Genomic DNA, 15,290 nt, shown 5'->3' on the forward strand with positions numbered 1-15,290 from the left:
ATGACTTAGAACCTTGTAACTTGGCAACAATGTTCTTCAAGGTATTTTGAGTTTTTGTTATGTAACGATTTATGATATCTTGCTCCAAAGCTGAGATATGAGGTTAACCATGAGTGCGGGTTACAAAATTTAAAATGGTTAACCTCATAATAAGAGTTAGGATCAAAATTACAACAATCGTTACATAACAAACTTTTAAATTTATGTCAGGAACATAAGTTCCAAATTTGAGGTGAAATGGATAAAAACTCTAGGAGAAGATAGATTTTGAAGTCAAAAATTCGAGGTTTTCAGGACTTAAGTATTGAGTCGAGTAAAGAATGCAGAATTGAAGAGTATCAGAGGGATAATAAGAGTCCAGAAACAAGCGCTTACCTCGTGTACATCACTAGTAGGATCTATGATGAAGATAGCATCAGCATCTGGGTTATCAGCAACCATCTTCCTGTGCCATCTCCTCCTCCTCACCATATCCATGGTGCGCTGCTTCAGGTGGAACTTGGTGGTGAAGAGTCTGGAGTACTCCCAGCCTTCCTCAGCTGCTCGAACCATTCGTTGCTGGGGGAAAGTGGGTCAGCTCTGAGCCGGACGTGTTGTATTCTATATTATCAGACTCCCAGGGGTAGAAAAACTCAACAGAATTTGAAAAACTCAACAACAAGCCCGAATTAAAACCCGATACTGTTCTTATAATGAACCTGATACTTTCTCTTGCGAAAACTTAACGACTTGAACTGATATATGTGAGAATATTAACAATAAAAAAGAGTAACAGAACAGAGGCCATATTATCTAAAATCATCGATTAAAAAAAGTGCGGAAAATAAATTAAAAAACTCACGTGTGCGGCCTGTTGTCTGAGATCAGGGTTCCTCTTCCTGGTACGAACCCATCTCCTTCTCCTACACAGATGGTAGGTCTTTTCAACTGGTACAAATCCTCCGACACTCTGGTCCAAACAGTACTCGTACCCCTCCTCATCTACAGCTCTGTTGAGATCCACAGTCCAGATATCAGTCCACTCCCAACCAGCCGGGCACATGATGTCCTCCTTGCTCTGTGCTTCTTCTCCCGTTACATCGGTCCAGAAGAGCTTGCTGGTGGGCCAGTCACTTCCTGGCACTCTCAGTTGGTTCTCAAACACGTCATCTTGGAAGGAGCTCAGTCCGCTGTCTAGGTCGTAGCTCAAACTGGGTAGGGAGTCAGGATTAGCACTTAGCAGTGTCAGAGTTAGTGAAGCTATCTGATCATTCTGCTGATTCAATTCCTTAGTTTCTAGCCGAGGGTTTATTTTCGGGACATAAATGTGGAATATCAAGCGAGTTTATACTTATTTAATAGGTTAGAGTAGCTTACCTGAGGTTAGGGTTGATGAACCATTCTCCAGCCCATCTCCAACCACCAGGAGTAGTAAAGGACTCCTTGGGCAGCTTCAACTGTCCGGTGATATCAGACCACTTAGGTCTAGGCATGGCTCTGGTAGTCCACTTGCTGAGAAGTGAGATCATGTTCTCGTAGGTCTCAGCGAACACAGAGATCTCACCATCAAGTGGTTTGTGTTGGATCCCCTTGGCATGGTCCTCTAGACCCATCCACACAAACACTTGTAGTTTGGCGGGTAGTTTCCACTGCCTCTTAGCGTTGCTCTTGTCCGGAACTGAGGGCCTCTTCAGGAAGACACTGAACACATGACCACACAGTTTTCCGCAGCAGTCTTGTTTGGGAGAGAACATGACTTGGTGAGAGGGAATTCTGTGGTAAGCCACTCTTCTGTTTCCACACAACATCCAGATTATCACATCTGGGATACTGTTCTGGGGCTGAAAGGGAGGGGGGTTAGGTATCATATCATCATACTACTCTAACATTCTAGCAGAGATCTTAAACACAGTACGTGATAAAAAGGTGCTCTTTCCTCATAACGAACACTCATAATCGACCCATAACAAAGATGATTAATGATTATAAGGTCACATGATTGCAGTTAGCACGCTGTTATAAATTTACAGTTGGACCTTTTTCCTGGGTTATTCTGGAAATTTTCCGTTCACCGTCTAATTTTAAGCATCAAAATTGTTTGTAAACCAGTTAAACAGGATTAGTTGATGCGCAGTTTTATCTTCCATATCGTTTAAAAATTCTTAAATCTAGTGGTGAACACATCTATATCGTGAACAGACATCCACACGTACACGCGTGACTGAACACGTGCACGCATGTTAACTACACGTGCGTCGTGCACATGCCAACATGTTACATAACCCACGTGCAGTTGGAAAACAGGTCAACTAACCTCAGTTGCGATCTGTTGGAGTCTGTAAATATAACTGTCGATCTCAATAATGGCTTGCTCAATGTCTCTGGCATTCTCTCGCAAGTTCACTGCCTCGATCAGGATTCGTTTCTGAAACACAAGTTAATATTATAAAAGGTCTGTTAGTGGTGTGTACGTGTAGGAAAGACGGTAGATGTATGGTATGTTAGGCCGAGTGTAAACCAGGAAGGAATGCTTCTACTTTTGGAGAGCTTGTTATCTAGAGGTAATTATCCGACCATCCCACGAGCCGACCAGCTTTGTGCTAACCACTTGCACGAAACATATTACGTGAGCTGTACTACCAGCTGGAAACGTAGCGAAACATTCCCTACCATAGCCAGGATGAATATATGATCGACAAATTTAAAAGAAAACCGGTGCGTTTTAATGACGAGCCCATAGAAAAGTAGAGTACGAAACTATGAATTAGTAATAAGAGAAGAAAGTTGAGAACACTGACCATCTCGTCGTCTCTGAGAGCGTACAACTTCTTGTCCAGTTCCGTGATATTTTTCTGAGGGAGCTCGAGGAGAGGCTGGTTGAGATCAATGATCAGCTCATCCAGCAATTTTATCAGCTTACCTGCACTCTCTGCTAGAGGTGCTTTAGCTCTCATCAGGTACTTCACGTCCTTCAGATGTCCTTCCTGAGAAAGAGGAGGGGGAGGATTAGAGGTAGGGTAGGTAAAATCAGGGGTGTTGGGAATAAGCTGAAAAAACTCAAAAATATGCGGGATCCGAACCAAGCATTTCAAGAAATACCAGTATAAAAATATCAAAGATTGCTTGTACCAGTCTGTCAATAGTCCTACAGATGAGGTTAAGACTCTCAATCCTAAACATGACATCCTCCCACTGAGAGTTGAGCATGACACAAGGTTTGGTCTGGCCCCATGGCAGGTAGTAGTAGTGGGAACCATCGTACACAGGGTTAGTTGGCTGGGTGGTAGAGGGAGCTGGCAGGGTCGTGCTGGCAAACTTGTTACCGTACTCTCCTGATTGGAGAAAGTCGTGTCACGTCTCATATCCTCCTTTTTATTATAAAATCTTTATTTGGAATTCAAGTTGTTTTTAGAGCAGAGTATTTTGGGATGAATAATTCTAATTTTATTTGTAGAGGAAGAAGCATGACGTGGGTTCGACGCATGTAATTCTTGGGCAATTTGTGGCTCTATTTACGATTTTCCCATCAGAGGAAATAAAATTAGTAGACGGGATTAATTGGGTGCGTCACTAGACGATGACTATGAAGCAATCACATCAAATCACCATACTCAGAGGGCTGAGATGAAATGAGTATCATGACCGGATATCATTACCGTGGATGGGTGTTCAGTTGACGTGGCAAATGGTATTGGGGTCGAATATATGATAGAGTTGTGATGAAGTGAGTCTGAAGTGGATGGTATTGATGGAAGTCGTCCTGCTAATAGTGTTAAGTATCAACTCACCAATACTAATCTCAAACTCGACGGGAGCATCTACTGGGTGGATCATGGTTCCCTCTAGGAACCCAACAAATAGTCTGTATCTCCTTCGTCGCTGGAAAGGCTGTACTCTTAGCCAGTCTTCTCCGTCTATATCTCTTAACATCTCATCCTTGCTTGGTTCTTGTCCAATGTTCACTGTCAGCTCTACAAGAGCTCTTCCTCTAAACGAACAACCCTCACCCTATAAAAACACACTAATTTAGAAAAAACATTGCGTAAGATCACTTTTAACAGAGACCATCGTCTAGAAACATATAATGACTATGGCGCATTTCATCCTAAAAAGGGTTTCGCACCCGTGACCCGCCTCCCTAGCCCCACTCCCAAATAATCCTCTCTCACTTACACAGCCGCGGTTAAGAGGTTCCAGCTCGTCGTCCACAATACTCTCTCTGGGACTTCCGTAGAAGTTAACATAAGCGGGCCCGAAGGTGGGGAGGAAGCCCTCATCATCAGGATCAGCAGATGATAGCCTTGTCAGCTGCAGAAAGTGCGTCGCTATGATGTCGTCCCGGTTAAAGTGGTCCCTGCAACAATGGAGTCATTAGTCAACTTATCGATAATTAGTTAATTACTTAATTGGATAACAACATCTATCATGATTATCATCAAATGGTCTCAATATCTGGGAATGTATTAACAGGAAGACTAATGTTATTAATTTGGCAATCCAGTAATTGGTCAGGTCAGAAGGAGTTTGTGGCCGTGTTTACTCAGCGCGAGTAGCGGTGAAGGATGTGATTATGTTTAGCTTGCTCGAGTCTGAGAGGAATCCCAGGTGACACCTGCCAGCAGCCTCATTATCCCTCTAATTAGTGTGATTAGAAGAGTTTGCTAATCGTTGTGGGCGTGCTGCGGCTGATCACGTGGGCTAATTAGCTAATGAGTGTGACGTGTGTTACCGGGTGTGGTCTGTGTTGTGGGCGAGCAACTATCATGGAGGAGGGCGTGGTCTGACCGACCAGCAGCGAGGGAGAAAGAGAGCACGTGTTGCATCTAGAGAAGACATCTACCCTACCAATACCCGCCTCATCACAGATGTAGAGGCGGCTAACACGTGCACACACCGCGCACACAGACAACCTTGATCCCAGGTCACGTGACATGCACGTATACAGCTAATGATGATTCAGTGGTGTAGGTACTGGCATTGTAAGGGTCTGCCAATGTGTGAATGTGTCGCTGCTTGTGACAACTCCTAGTATTCTCAGGGCGGGTTCGTTAAACTATATTATAAGATTATAGTAGTCACTATTATTATAGTAGCTCGAGAAGGGTAGCCACTATAATGGTATAGTGTACAGGACGCCACTAATTTACTGTACACAGTCACCAGACATGGCATTAGGATATTAAATATCGATTACTGAGCCCAACCCTCTTACAACATCATGTGTTACTCCATCCTGACCAGGTTGCATCATCTTGGTTAAGTAGCGCATCATCAGGGTTAAGTAGAGCTGTATTTTATAATACCTTCCGGGAATTATATCCACTAAAAGTCTCCGACACTGAGAGCTGATAATTTGCCGATATATCCCGCAAGGGAAGCCAAGGTATTATCAGCATAGACCTCAGACTGGCTGGCGGCAAGTTGTAAAACAAATAACACTGGCGTTCTATATATTAGACACTATATTGTATCATGCGCACGTATCGGATTACACCCCTTCCAATTCGGAACCGGAAAATATTATAATACATAATACCTCCGGTTCTTCGGGCCGCAAATTCCCTCCAGCAAGCTGTCGGGAATTATCAAGCGGAGCCCGAAGAGCCGAAGGCATTATTATATTATAATAAGCAGGCAAGTGCTGCACCAAGTGCTGCACCTGGTCACCATTTCAATACCCATTATAAGCAAATACCGCTTGTTATTTACTGGTAGTTGTCATTATAACCCACAACCACTACCAGAATTGCAAACCGCAGTGTAAATCTTGACCAAGCAGAACAATTATAAATCGGAGAATATCTTAAATTTGTAACCGCTATCTAAGCACACACGTACGAACAGACGAAAAGAAAGAACTTGAAATGTTAAAACTAACTTGTCCATGAGTCTGAGCATGAGCTGTTCACACATGGAAGGCATCTGAACCCCTATGTTGAGCTCCTGAGCCCACTCTGGCGTGTAGGTCTTGTAGAGGACCTTTGTCTTGAGCTTCTTGCCCGCGAAACTGACGATCATGTAGGGGTCCACTAAATCGTGATCTCCGTGTTGCATCCGGAGTACTCTCTTCATTCCCTCAAAATAGTCAGTGTCCACTGAAATTAGAGGGAGGTTATTTTTCACCGTCAGTATCATAGTTTTAGTCACTTACAATCGGTAACAAACTATCAGTAAGGTCCATAGTAGGTTGTCATTGATATCGAAAAGGTTAATATCAAGTCCATTACTATGAGTTGTAAAGGTTTAAATGTCGTGCAATCTAAAAGTTCACAGCCTGACCAATGTAGTTGGTTCTCTGTCAAATAGCATTTTTATCAGTTAAAAGTTTGTCAGTTTCTTAGATAGGAGGTAACTTACTCTTGGGTACATCCTCAGCCTTATATATCTTAACAGTGTAAGTAGCAGGCTGCAGCTGCACTCCAGCAGGTCTCAGCAGGTTGCTCTCAATATCAACCAGATCATCACTGGATGAGGACTTGGGAGGGATCTTCAGCTTGTCTCCGGGTCCCAGGATTGAGATGGAGATCTTGACATAACCCTTTGCCCCGGACTCCTTGTCCTCTGGGTCTGTTAACAGTACCCACTTGTGTACGAACTGGTGATCTGAGGGAGCAGAGTTAGTCACTTAACTGGAGGGGTGACAGAGGAAAAGTTCCTAACTAGAGGGCAGGTGAGGACTGAGGGGTGACAGAGTTCATACAAGTTCCCCCTAATAATAACAGGTACTCAGCCCTCCTAACTAACGCATCACAAGGCGTGGAATCACGTCAGGAGCGCTATAATCTAACAATAGTGTAATGTCCAGTTAGTACCCACCTGCAGATTCGTAGACAAGTCCAAGGTCGAACTTAAATGCTCCTATAAGCGAGTCAGATCTGATCTTTCTGGAGTTGAGTACCTCTATCGTAACCGGCTCATCACACAGGTCAAGAGCGGAGCAGTTGAAATCAAAGAACAATACCTGGGAGTGATGTGATGTATGACTAACAATGAAGAATTGGTGGCTACACCGAGTAAAATGCGTTTCACTGCCTTATTTACAGAATTTGTCTGGACATCAAGGAAGTGAAATGAATCTTGGTTTTAGTGAAACATTTTAACATCTAACATGGAGATAAGAACTTCTTATCGAGGAACATATAATAAAGAGATAAGAACTTCTTATCATGGGAAATTTTTAAGAAATAGGTAACAACTTCTTAGCAGGGAATTTATAAGAAAGGGATAACAATTTCTTAGCAGGGAATTTATAAGAAAGAGATAAAAACTTCTTATCAGGGAATTTATAAGAAAGAGATAACAAATTCTTATCCGGATATATATAAGAAAGAGATAAGAACTGATAAACTGACCTCGTCCCACAGAGGCTTGTTGGTAGATTTCTGGACTCTAGTGTGTTTAGATTGCTTCCCCACGTGGATATTACAAACTGGGTGGATGTTTCCTCCCAGCAGTTTCCTGCCCTCGTGTATATTAACTCTGACCTGCGTAGATAGATGATCATAATTATGTTCCGATCATAATTAATTTGCTAAATGGTCTTCCAAGCCTAATTTATAGGGAGACCATTTAGCAAATTAATATTATAATTGTTTAACTTTATGTAACTAGATTTAAAGGATAAAGGCTACTAAGGAGAGAACAAGAGCTTACGACTCAGTTAGTTCATCAAAAAACGTTACGGCCCGCTCAGAAATAAATTCAATTTTTAAGGGTTGAATTTTGAATATAACTCATTATAAATTTGATCGCCAGTGTATAGCTATTTCTCTAATGACGATTTCCATTTAACGGCCAGGAGATAATGATTATATATGACTGTGATAATTGAAGGTAATCTCAGCAGTGGGCTTATAAAATTACACGAAATATTACATTATTTGCTGAGAAAATAGTTATTTGAGAGAAGGGTCGTCTGAGACAATTTGAAACTAGCTTTTACCTGGAAGTCTTGCTTTTTGGTCGAGAGTTTAGAACGATCAATGCTAGATCGTGGAGCTGCTATTACACTGAAATGGAATGAATGTGAATTTTCATCGAGATTTCAAGTCTAAAAATATTTTATATGATGTTTTATTAAACTAATTTAGTGCCTGAATATTAGATAAATAGTTAATTGATTAAGTGCTTTTAGCGGGTAAAACAATGCTAAACAAAGCGGTTTCCACTTTCCTGAACAGCGTTAGTGAGTCCTATTATAATCAAACAACATCACTCCCTAAACACTAAACCCACTTAATCCCACTCCCCGAGTATTATTTAAGCAAAGAATAACGGTTCTGATGAGAATATATGGTAGGTTCGCAAGGATCCTGAACCGACTGCATTGCCGTTTTTATTACTGGATCCGACCTGTCAGACCGGACAGGATTCCTGGCAAAACAGGCCGAACACTGAACTGATCCAGACCCGATCGGTGCAAAATTATATCGGAGCGGACCGGATTTCCGGTCGATTATTGGACTCCAAAAGAATAAAAGATCGCGTACTCGTCATATTGAGCAGTTTTGACTTTCTCGCGGATTTCTTCTTTAGGCTGTCCTGAAACCTCGACTATCTCCTCATCTTCCTCAAGTTCATCAGGGTCCATGATACAATAAAATTCTCCGTCTTACTAAATAACGGTCAGTTGCACAACAAATCTCAACACCACAAGTGGGAAATGATCGTCCTGTAGTCAATCCGGCTACGTCCTATTTAATTCTGTATATGGAGATAACCAGCCCTAAGATTGGCAATTAAAATCTAGGCAGGGTAAGAAAGGTGCGATCGGATTGGCGGATTGACCGGACACGTGCCCAGGTTAGATTGTCATGTGTGAACTGGTCAAGGTTTGACTGGTCGACATCCTGTGACTAATCCACCCTCATAATTGATAGGCTGGAAAAGTGCGCTGACGATTTTAGTATAACTGTGATAATTACAAAATTTCAGCACCTACCACCGGATAATTTCTAATTTTAAGGATAAGATCTTGCGATCGGGATCAGGATAATTCGGGAAAGAAAGACGCAGCACTGAATGATTTGTCAGCCGGGGTGCAATATCATTAATCAGCGCTGATAGGTGCTGCCAATGGTATCGCATCACAGTGACTTCTCTCACAACAGTTAACTGATTAGTCAGCTATTACCGGACGGGAGACCGATCTGACCTGGTACAGAGTTGACAAATCTGAACAATTTCACAACATTCTACGTAACGAGACTTGCCCATCCCTCGTTCGAGACACTGATACTTTCGCCGCTAACCGACCACAATTAACAATAAACTCAGCTGAGTAATCTAAATGGGAGGGAAAGTGAGAGGTGGGGTGTGAACACGTACTTGCCGTAGTAGCGGTGGTCATTCTTGAAGATCTTCTTGATCTTGTGCTTCAGGGGCAGGTTTTCAGGGTTCATGGGTAGATTTCTCTTCTGGTTCTTCATTGACTCCATGTACTCCTTATAAGCCCTCTTTCCTCCCAGCCTTTTCTCCTTAGCTGGCACCACAACAGTTTTCCCATCTTTATCCTTCCCTTTCTTATCTTTGGGGTCTAAGAGCTCGTCCTCGTAGAGGTACTCATCATCATCATCATAGTCGTCATCATCCATGATGTCCCCCGGGTCATCCACCTCCAGGGTGTAGTCATCAAACGTCACCTCACTCCGACTTATCTTATCACTCATCTATATCTGTTAAACAAACATTCGCCTAATGTAAACAAACGTTAAAGAAATTGACGGCAATGATTGTGTTTGTTTGTGTAGCAGCAGCTCTACTAAACCTGCCCACAGTTGCTTGTGGTAAACTCGAATACAGGCCTCGGTCGACCCGCCCGCAACCCACTTAATTTCCATGGAAGTTGCCGGCCTTAATAGAACTACTTGAATTGTGATTGGCGGACTGAAATTAGAGCGCAACCAACTAATTGGCTAAACGGTCAGACTTAAAGTACGCCTGAGGATTACGGAGAACGTTTGTAGGATACACAGTAGGAGGATAAAGCAGATACTGCAGATATACTGTACTCAACAAGGCGGAAACTGGCAGGAAGTCAGGTTACTACAGACAGAGGTGATTCTAACTCTAACTAAACTCTAACTATACTAAAGGTCGGGCTAGGGCGTGTGAAGCGGTTAGCATGGCAACGCCCGCTTAAGTAAGATAAGTAACATTAACTCTGCGCTCTAGCAACATACATGGTTTATAACTACATAACTGCTTTCAGCAATGGACCGCAGACGAAACCATCCTATGCAGACAGCTATTTATAAACATCCTACAGTCTATTGAAAATGCAAGCTACCACTGTAGCTGTGGCAACCGTTAAGATTGCTCGGAAATGACCTATGTAAATAACAAGTCATCCTACAAAGTTCATCCCACAAAGTTCATCCCACCTACGTCATGATTCATGAGCACAACCGGGTTCTTGAGGTTTACTAACTCACTAATCACTATATACTTAATTAGATAAGAGGATAATACTAGTAATGAGAGGCCTCACAGAAAAAAGTAAGGAGACCACATACAAGATAACGTCAGAGAAGATAAGGGCCCCATAGATAAGATAATCATTCCCAAGCAAGATAATGGGCCCACAGGTTTTTACATTTATAGACAGGATAAGGTCCACATTATATGATATAGACAAGATAAGGTCCTCACTGACAAGATAAGTGTTGCACACTAAAGTAAAAGGCCTTCACAGTCAAAATAAGGGGCCAGCAGATCTTCACAGATACCCATAGACAAGAAAGGATCTCCACAGTCAAAATAAGGTACAATATGATATGGTCCTCACAGACAGGAAAAGGTGTCCGTAGATCAGATAAGGTCCCCATAGACAAGACAAGTTTCACACCAAAAGAGAAAGCTCCTGATGACAAGAAGAACGCTACCTTCAAGATAAGGTCCACGCAGACAAGAAAACCATTTCCGAAGAAAAAAAAGGTCCTCGAAGAGAGAATGTCACAAATACAAGTAGAGATATAGACGGATAAGATAAGGCTTGTGCAGAACAAAAGAAGCCGGCCCATTAGAATAGAAACAATAGGAGCACAGTGGGGAGTACTTAACATTTTGAATGCAATCTTCTAAAACCATGGTCGTTTAAAATATTCGAAAGAATACATATTGCGGGTGGGATTTTTCAAGAACTAGATTATGTTGAAGTGAAGGTATCTAAAAGCTTGGAGAAGCGCTCCTTATATAATCACTAGACTTATGTCTAAATCATGTATTTTCCAGACAGATTGCCGAACAAGGACTTCGCTAAACTTTACTTGGTTCAAGTCTGTGACAGTTCGACCGTTACAGAACCATTTTCTGTCCTGTCATGTGATTACTATAACTACACCATTTTCTATCCTGTCATGTGACGCTACGATCACCGTAACTCCCATAACTGAACCGTTTTCTGGCCAATCACGGGCTGCCACGCCCTTTGGCCTCTGTTACAAGCATATATAATGCAGCCAGATTTATAACCTGTCACAGCATTAGTGTACTCGCCCAACTAATTAATTCAAGGTCAGAGAGATTAATGGACAGTACCCAAAAAAGGAAGACAATCTCAAAAAGAAGCACTAGGCTCTGAGTACAATAGATAAGAAGCAGACAAAGGTATCGATAAAAAATTTCCGAAACCCTGCACAATGTCAAACTGTCTAGATACACAAGGCCACAATGTGTACCACAATGTGTACCACAATGTGTACCATAATGTTCACCACAAAATGTACCACAATATGTACCACAATGTGCACCACAATATGTACCGTATGAACCTTTACATTAACCAGTCCCAGCAAAACATACTCAAATCATTACATTCACACGGGGTACTATGTGTGTACGAGGTGAGAGACTTGTTGTTGCCAGGCAGTTAAGTTAGGCTGCCGATAACTTGCAGAGGTCATCAGCCAAAACAAAACTAACCCCAGTATTGCAAGCCAGTAACTCTTGTTATATTATAGAATAGAGGCCCGCGGAGGGGGAGGGAGCGTTGTCATACCATGGTAGCAGAGTGGTGACTTGGATTGACAAAGGGGCTGTATAGGGGCGTGGTTCTTCCATTGTGCGGTCTTGATAAGAGAAGTATTTGCTCCATTAGTCTACTTGAGATGAACTCCTCCAAAAGATACGTGCTGTATAGATACTGTATGTATTGTACCGTGTTGGTCACACTGACACATCAGATCTAAACTCAGAGCACTGAGTAGATATCTCTAATATTCCATCTGAATCTCAGAGAGAGCAACCAAATTACTGGACACTAGGGCAGACTGGAGCGGACAGAGCGGTTACCAGCTTTATTTGTCTGTCAGGTTAGCTGACCAGTTAAAAGTTCAAAGAGTAGACATCTAAGAAGAGAGAAAGGTTGGTGTCTCTCTAACTCAGGTTAATATAAGTAGTTTATATGCTGTCTTCATGATGCCTGGTGACTGGCCCTCACTCAATCTCAACAGTTTTGTTGTACGACATGTCTTGATTATGCAAATAAATGACAGTAATCTTGGCTGCAAGATTTTAAATTGTATTTGAGTGGATTGAATGCTTTTAGCTGAATGGTTCTTTTAAATAATCCATCGCTGAGAGAAAACATCGTGAGATTGAGCAAGTTAAGAAATGCTGGCTATGTAACAAAATTTGTCAGACGGAAGAAACCCCCCAATTCCTGGTATTGCACCATAGGGGGAATTATCAACAGCTGGGAACTGTAAATTATGTATCTGATTTCTGAAATGCAGATCATGAATCATGATTCATGATAATGACTCATTTAAGCCTCGTTATCTTGTCACACCAAATCTCCATTGCGAAGTGAGACACTCTCACTATGCAAATCTCGTCTGCACATTCAACGGTCAAGCAGAGTCTGCTAGTGCTTCATTCCTGAACCCGCCATTCTTATCATGGTTGATAACATCTTGTTGAGGACATCAAGCGCGGAAAATTAATCAATTATTAACAATTTAGTTAGTAGTTACTTCTTTCATATCATATTTGAGATTAATAAACACCCCCTCCCATCCAGCATCCCCTATCCAAAATAACGAATATCTTAACAGAATAACAACACATGTAGCAACATTTAGCACGCTCACTAAACACACAGCACAAAACACACTGCACGATTAAGAAATGTATCAAACCGTTCGTCAGCTGACCTATCCACAGGCTTGGAGGGACGGTTAGGAGCCCCCGGCACAGCTATTTTCTCATCTGATATCCCTTCTTTAGACTTGGCGGGAGATTTCCCTGATTTACCTTCCTTTGCACGTGCAGGTGTGTCACGTGTCCCGGCACGTTCAGTAGTATCACGAATATCTGGGTTTGTAGGTTGGTCGAACAAGTCCTCATCATCCATGATGTCTTGTCCGTATCTTGCCTTTCCCGTATGGATATTGCCCATGGAGATGGAGCGTACCTTCTTCCCCTTCTTATTCATCTTACTGGGAGCCCCGGGGGACCGCTTACTACCGCGAGAAGACAGGTCCCCCAGCTCCAACAGTGATGACTCGTACCCCGCCACTGCTCCAGTTAATTAGCTAATTATTTAATTAGCTAATTATTCAGCCAAATATTCCAGATTCACCACAAATGCTTTGTTAGGAGTAGTGTCCACGGTCGAGTTCTTCTGGACAAACTAAACTAAGTGGGGGTGAACAGCTAGTTTAGAGCACTACAAATGGTTATATTCTATTATCAATCTTCAATCCCGGATTTGTCACAGCAGGGGAATTAAACTGTTTCATGTCATCCAAAAGATCACCATGTTAACTAAAGAAAATCGCACAGTTATAGATAAAAGAGACTGTTCCTGATTATATAAACACAATAGTCAGTCTATAACTCTAACATTATCACACGATTCGTCAGAAAGCTGTATAACACATTATCCATGTGACCCGAGCAAGGACGATAAGCCGCCTATCCAAGCAATAACTATTAATAATCACCATAATTTCGGTATATGATCCCAGCAATTTACCGATGAAGCAACTCAATAGAGTCTGTCTAACTGCTAATACCTGATCATCATCCCAGGTAATGAGTGATCACATTGGTTGTAAATTAGAACTTGAAACTATAATAACGTGTCGAGGCGGATATTAACTGCGGCCGATCAAAATATTACGACTACCAATAGAGCTAAATCTCTAAATGTATAAAGTTGATTCCTAGCGAACAAAGACGTTGTTCTTCAACAAGTTATTTATATCATTTAAACGACATTTATGAAGTTCAAGACTGTTTCTGGCACCAAACGCTCCAAAGTCAGGACAATTTAACTTATCGACAACTTCTTGAGTGATAATCCAATACTAACTTTTCTAGCCTATACCTAGTACCTACCTTATCGGATATTATTTGAACGGACATTAATCGGACGCTGGAGACCCTACAGATAATTTTAATGCCCGTTCAAATAAAGTCCGACAAGGCAGTTAAATCATATGAATGTCTTCGAGCGTTCATTTTAATACCCGTTCACGCTACGTCCGTTCAAATAACGTCCGAGAAGATATGTAATATGTCGTATAAATATATTAATACTTTTGAAGAATACGGACACTGCGATGAATATTAAATTGCCAATACCAAACAATCGGGTAATTTGAATAAATAGAAACTTGGGGATGCGTCAACTTTGAACGTGGATTATCATGTCAATTTAATAGTCAATTTGATCTCCTATTTATTTAATTCCTTGCCAGGCCAGTACTAATAGGACCATCTTCCTGGACACCATTAACAAGAAATACTGAGTCAGTCTATGACATGCTGCTCCTTGCCCAATCAGTGGTCAATGACTAGACATGGTCTCCATTTGATATCCTTAACTTCAAATCTTAAACAGACAAATAACGATTATAACCATACAGTGCATATCAAGTTATACCCACATCTAACAGATTTTCCTTTCATAACATTACATTTTAAAGCACAATACTTAAGAGAAATAAAAGTTTGAGATGGGACACCGGGACGGCCAAATTTACGAGGCGACCATTTTGATTTCAAAGGCTTTTAGTTGCCCTAATTTTATGTTTAGAGTATTAATATTCAAAATTTGGGTTAATTACCTAAGAATTTAAGTTATTTAAAATTAAAGTCTTTTGGTGTGGAGATTTTGCATTTAAATTTCATGGTCCAAACTCCAATCTGGTTTGACCATCTTTTCAAAAACTGGTTTGAAAAGTACAGTGGTGACGAATCCCCGGTTCCTCAAAACTAAACGGCTCTTTGGTATTGAGAATTCCATATTCACCGAATGACCATCTTTTTAAAAAGCGTCAAACAAAACCGTTTAGTGTTTACGT

At 41.6% G+C, this 15,290-nt stretch overlaps 1 protein-coding gene across 16 annotated transcripts in view; it reads right to left on the reverse strand.

Moving 5' to 3' along the window:
• LOC134824264 (myoferlin-like) overlaps positions 1 to 15,290 on the reverse strand; it is a 58,797-nt gene that overhangs the window by 12,877 nt on the left and 30,630 nt on the right. For 10 of the 16 annotated variants that reach the window (XM_063836103.1, XM_063836077.1, XM_063836094.1 and 7 more), the window contains exons 7-19: positions 7,922 to 7,988; positions 7,332 to 7,463; positions 6,796 to 6,940; positions 6,337 to 6,582; positions 5,858 to 6,074; positions 4,153 to 4,333; positions 3,768 to 3,987; positions 3,109 to 3,311; positions 2,778 to 2,963; positions 2,294 to 2,404; positions 1,357 to 1,820; positions 842 to 1,190; positions 376 to 558 (exon numbers count right to left, since the gene is read on the reverse strand). In XM_063836103.1, coding sequence (XP_063692173.1) covers positions 376 to 558; positions 842 to 1,190; positions 1,357 to 1,820; positions 2,294 to 2,404; positions 2,778 to 2,963; positions 3,109 to 3,311; positions 3,768 to 3,987; positions 4,153 to 4,333; positions 5,858 to 6,074; positions 6,337 to 6,582; positions 6,796 to 6,940; positions 7,332 to 7,463; positions 7,922 to 7,988 — 2,704 coding nt within the window. Of the gene's footprint in view, positions 1 to 375; positions 559 to 841; positions 1,191 to 1,356; positions 1,821 to 2,293; positions 2,405 to 2,777; positions 2,964 to 3,108; positions 3,312 to 3,767; positions 3,988 to 4,152; positions 4,334 to 5,857; positions 6,075 to 6,336; positions 6,583 to 6,795; positions 6,941 to 7,331; positions 7,464 to 7,921; positions 7,989 to 8,468; positions 8,646 to 9,306; positions 9,777 to 15,290 lie in introns of those variants that run through there. The other 6 variants (XM_063836182.1, XM_063836160.1, XM_063836171.1 and 3 more) reach the window with 4 other exon arrangements.

This window comes from Bolinopsis microptera, chromosome 1 (genome assembly GCF_026151205.1).
Source record: "Bolinopsis microptera isolate Bmic1 chromosome 1, MBARI_Bmic_1.0, whole genome shotgun sequence".
NCBI lineage: Eukaryota > Metazoa > Ctenophora > Tentaculata > Lobata > Bolinopsidae > Bolinopsis > Bolinopsis microptera.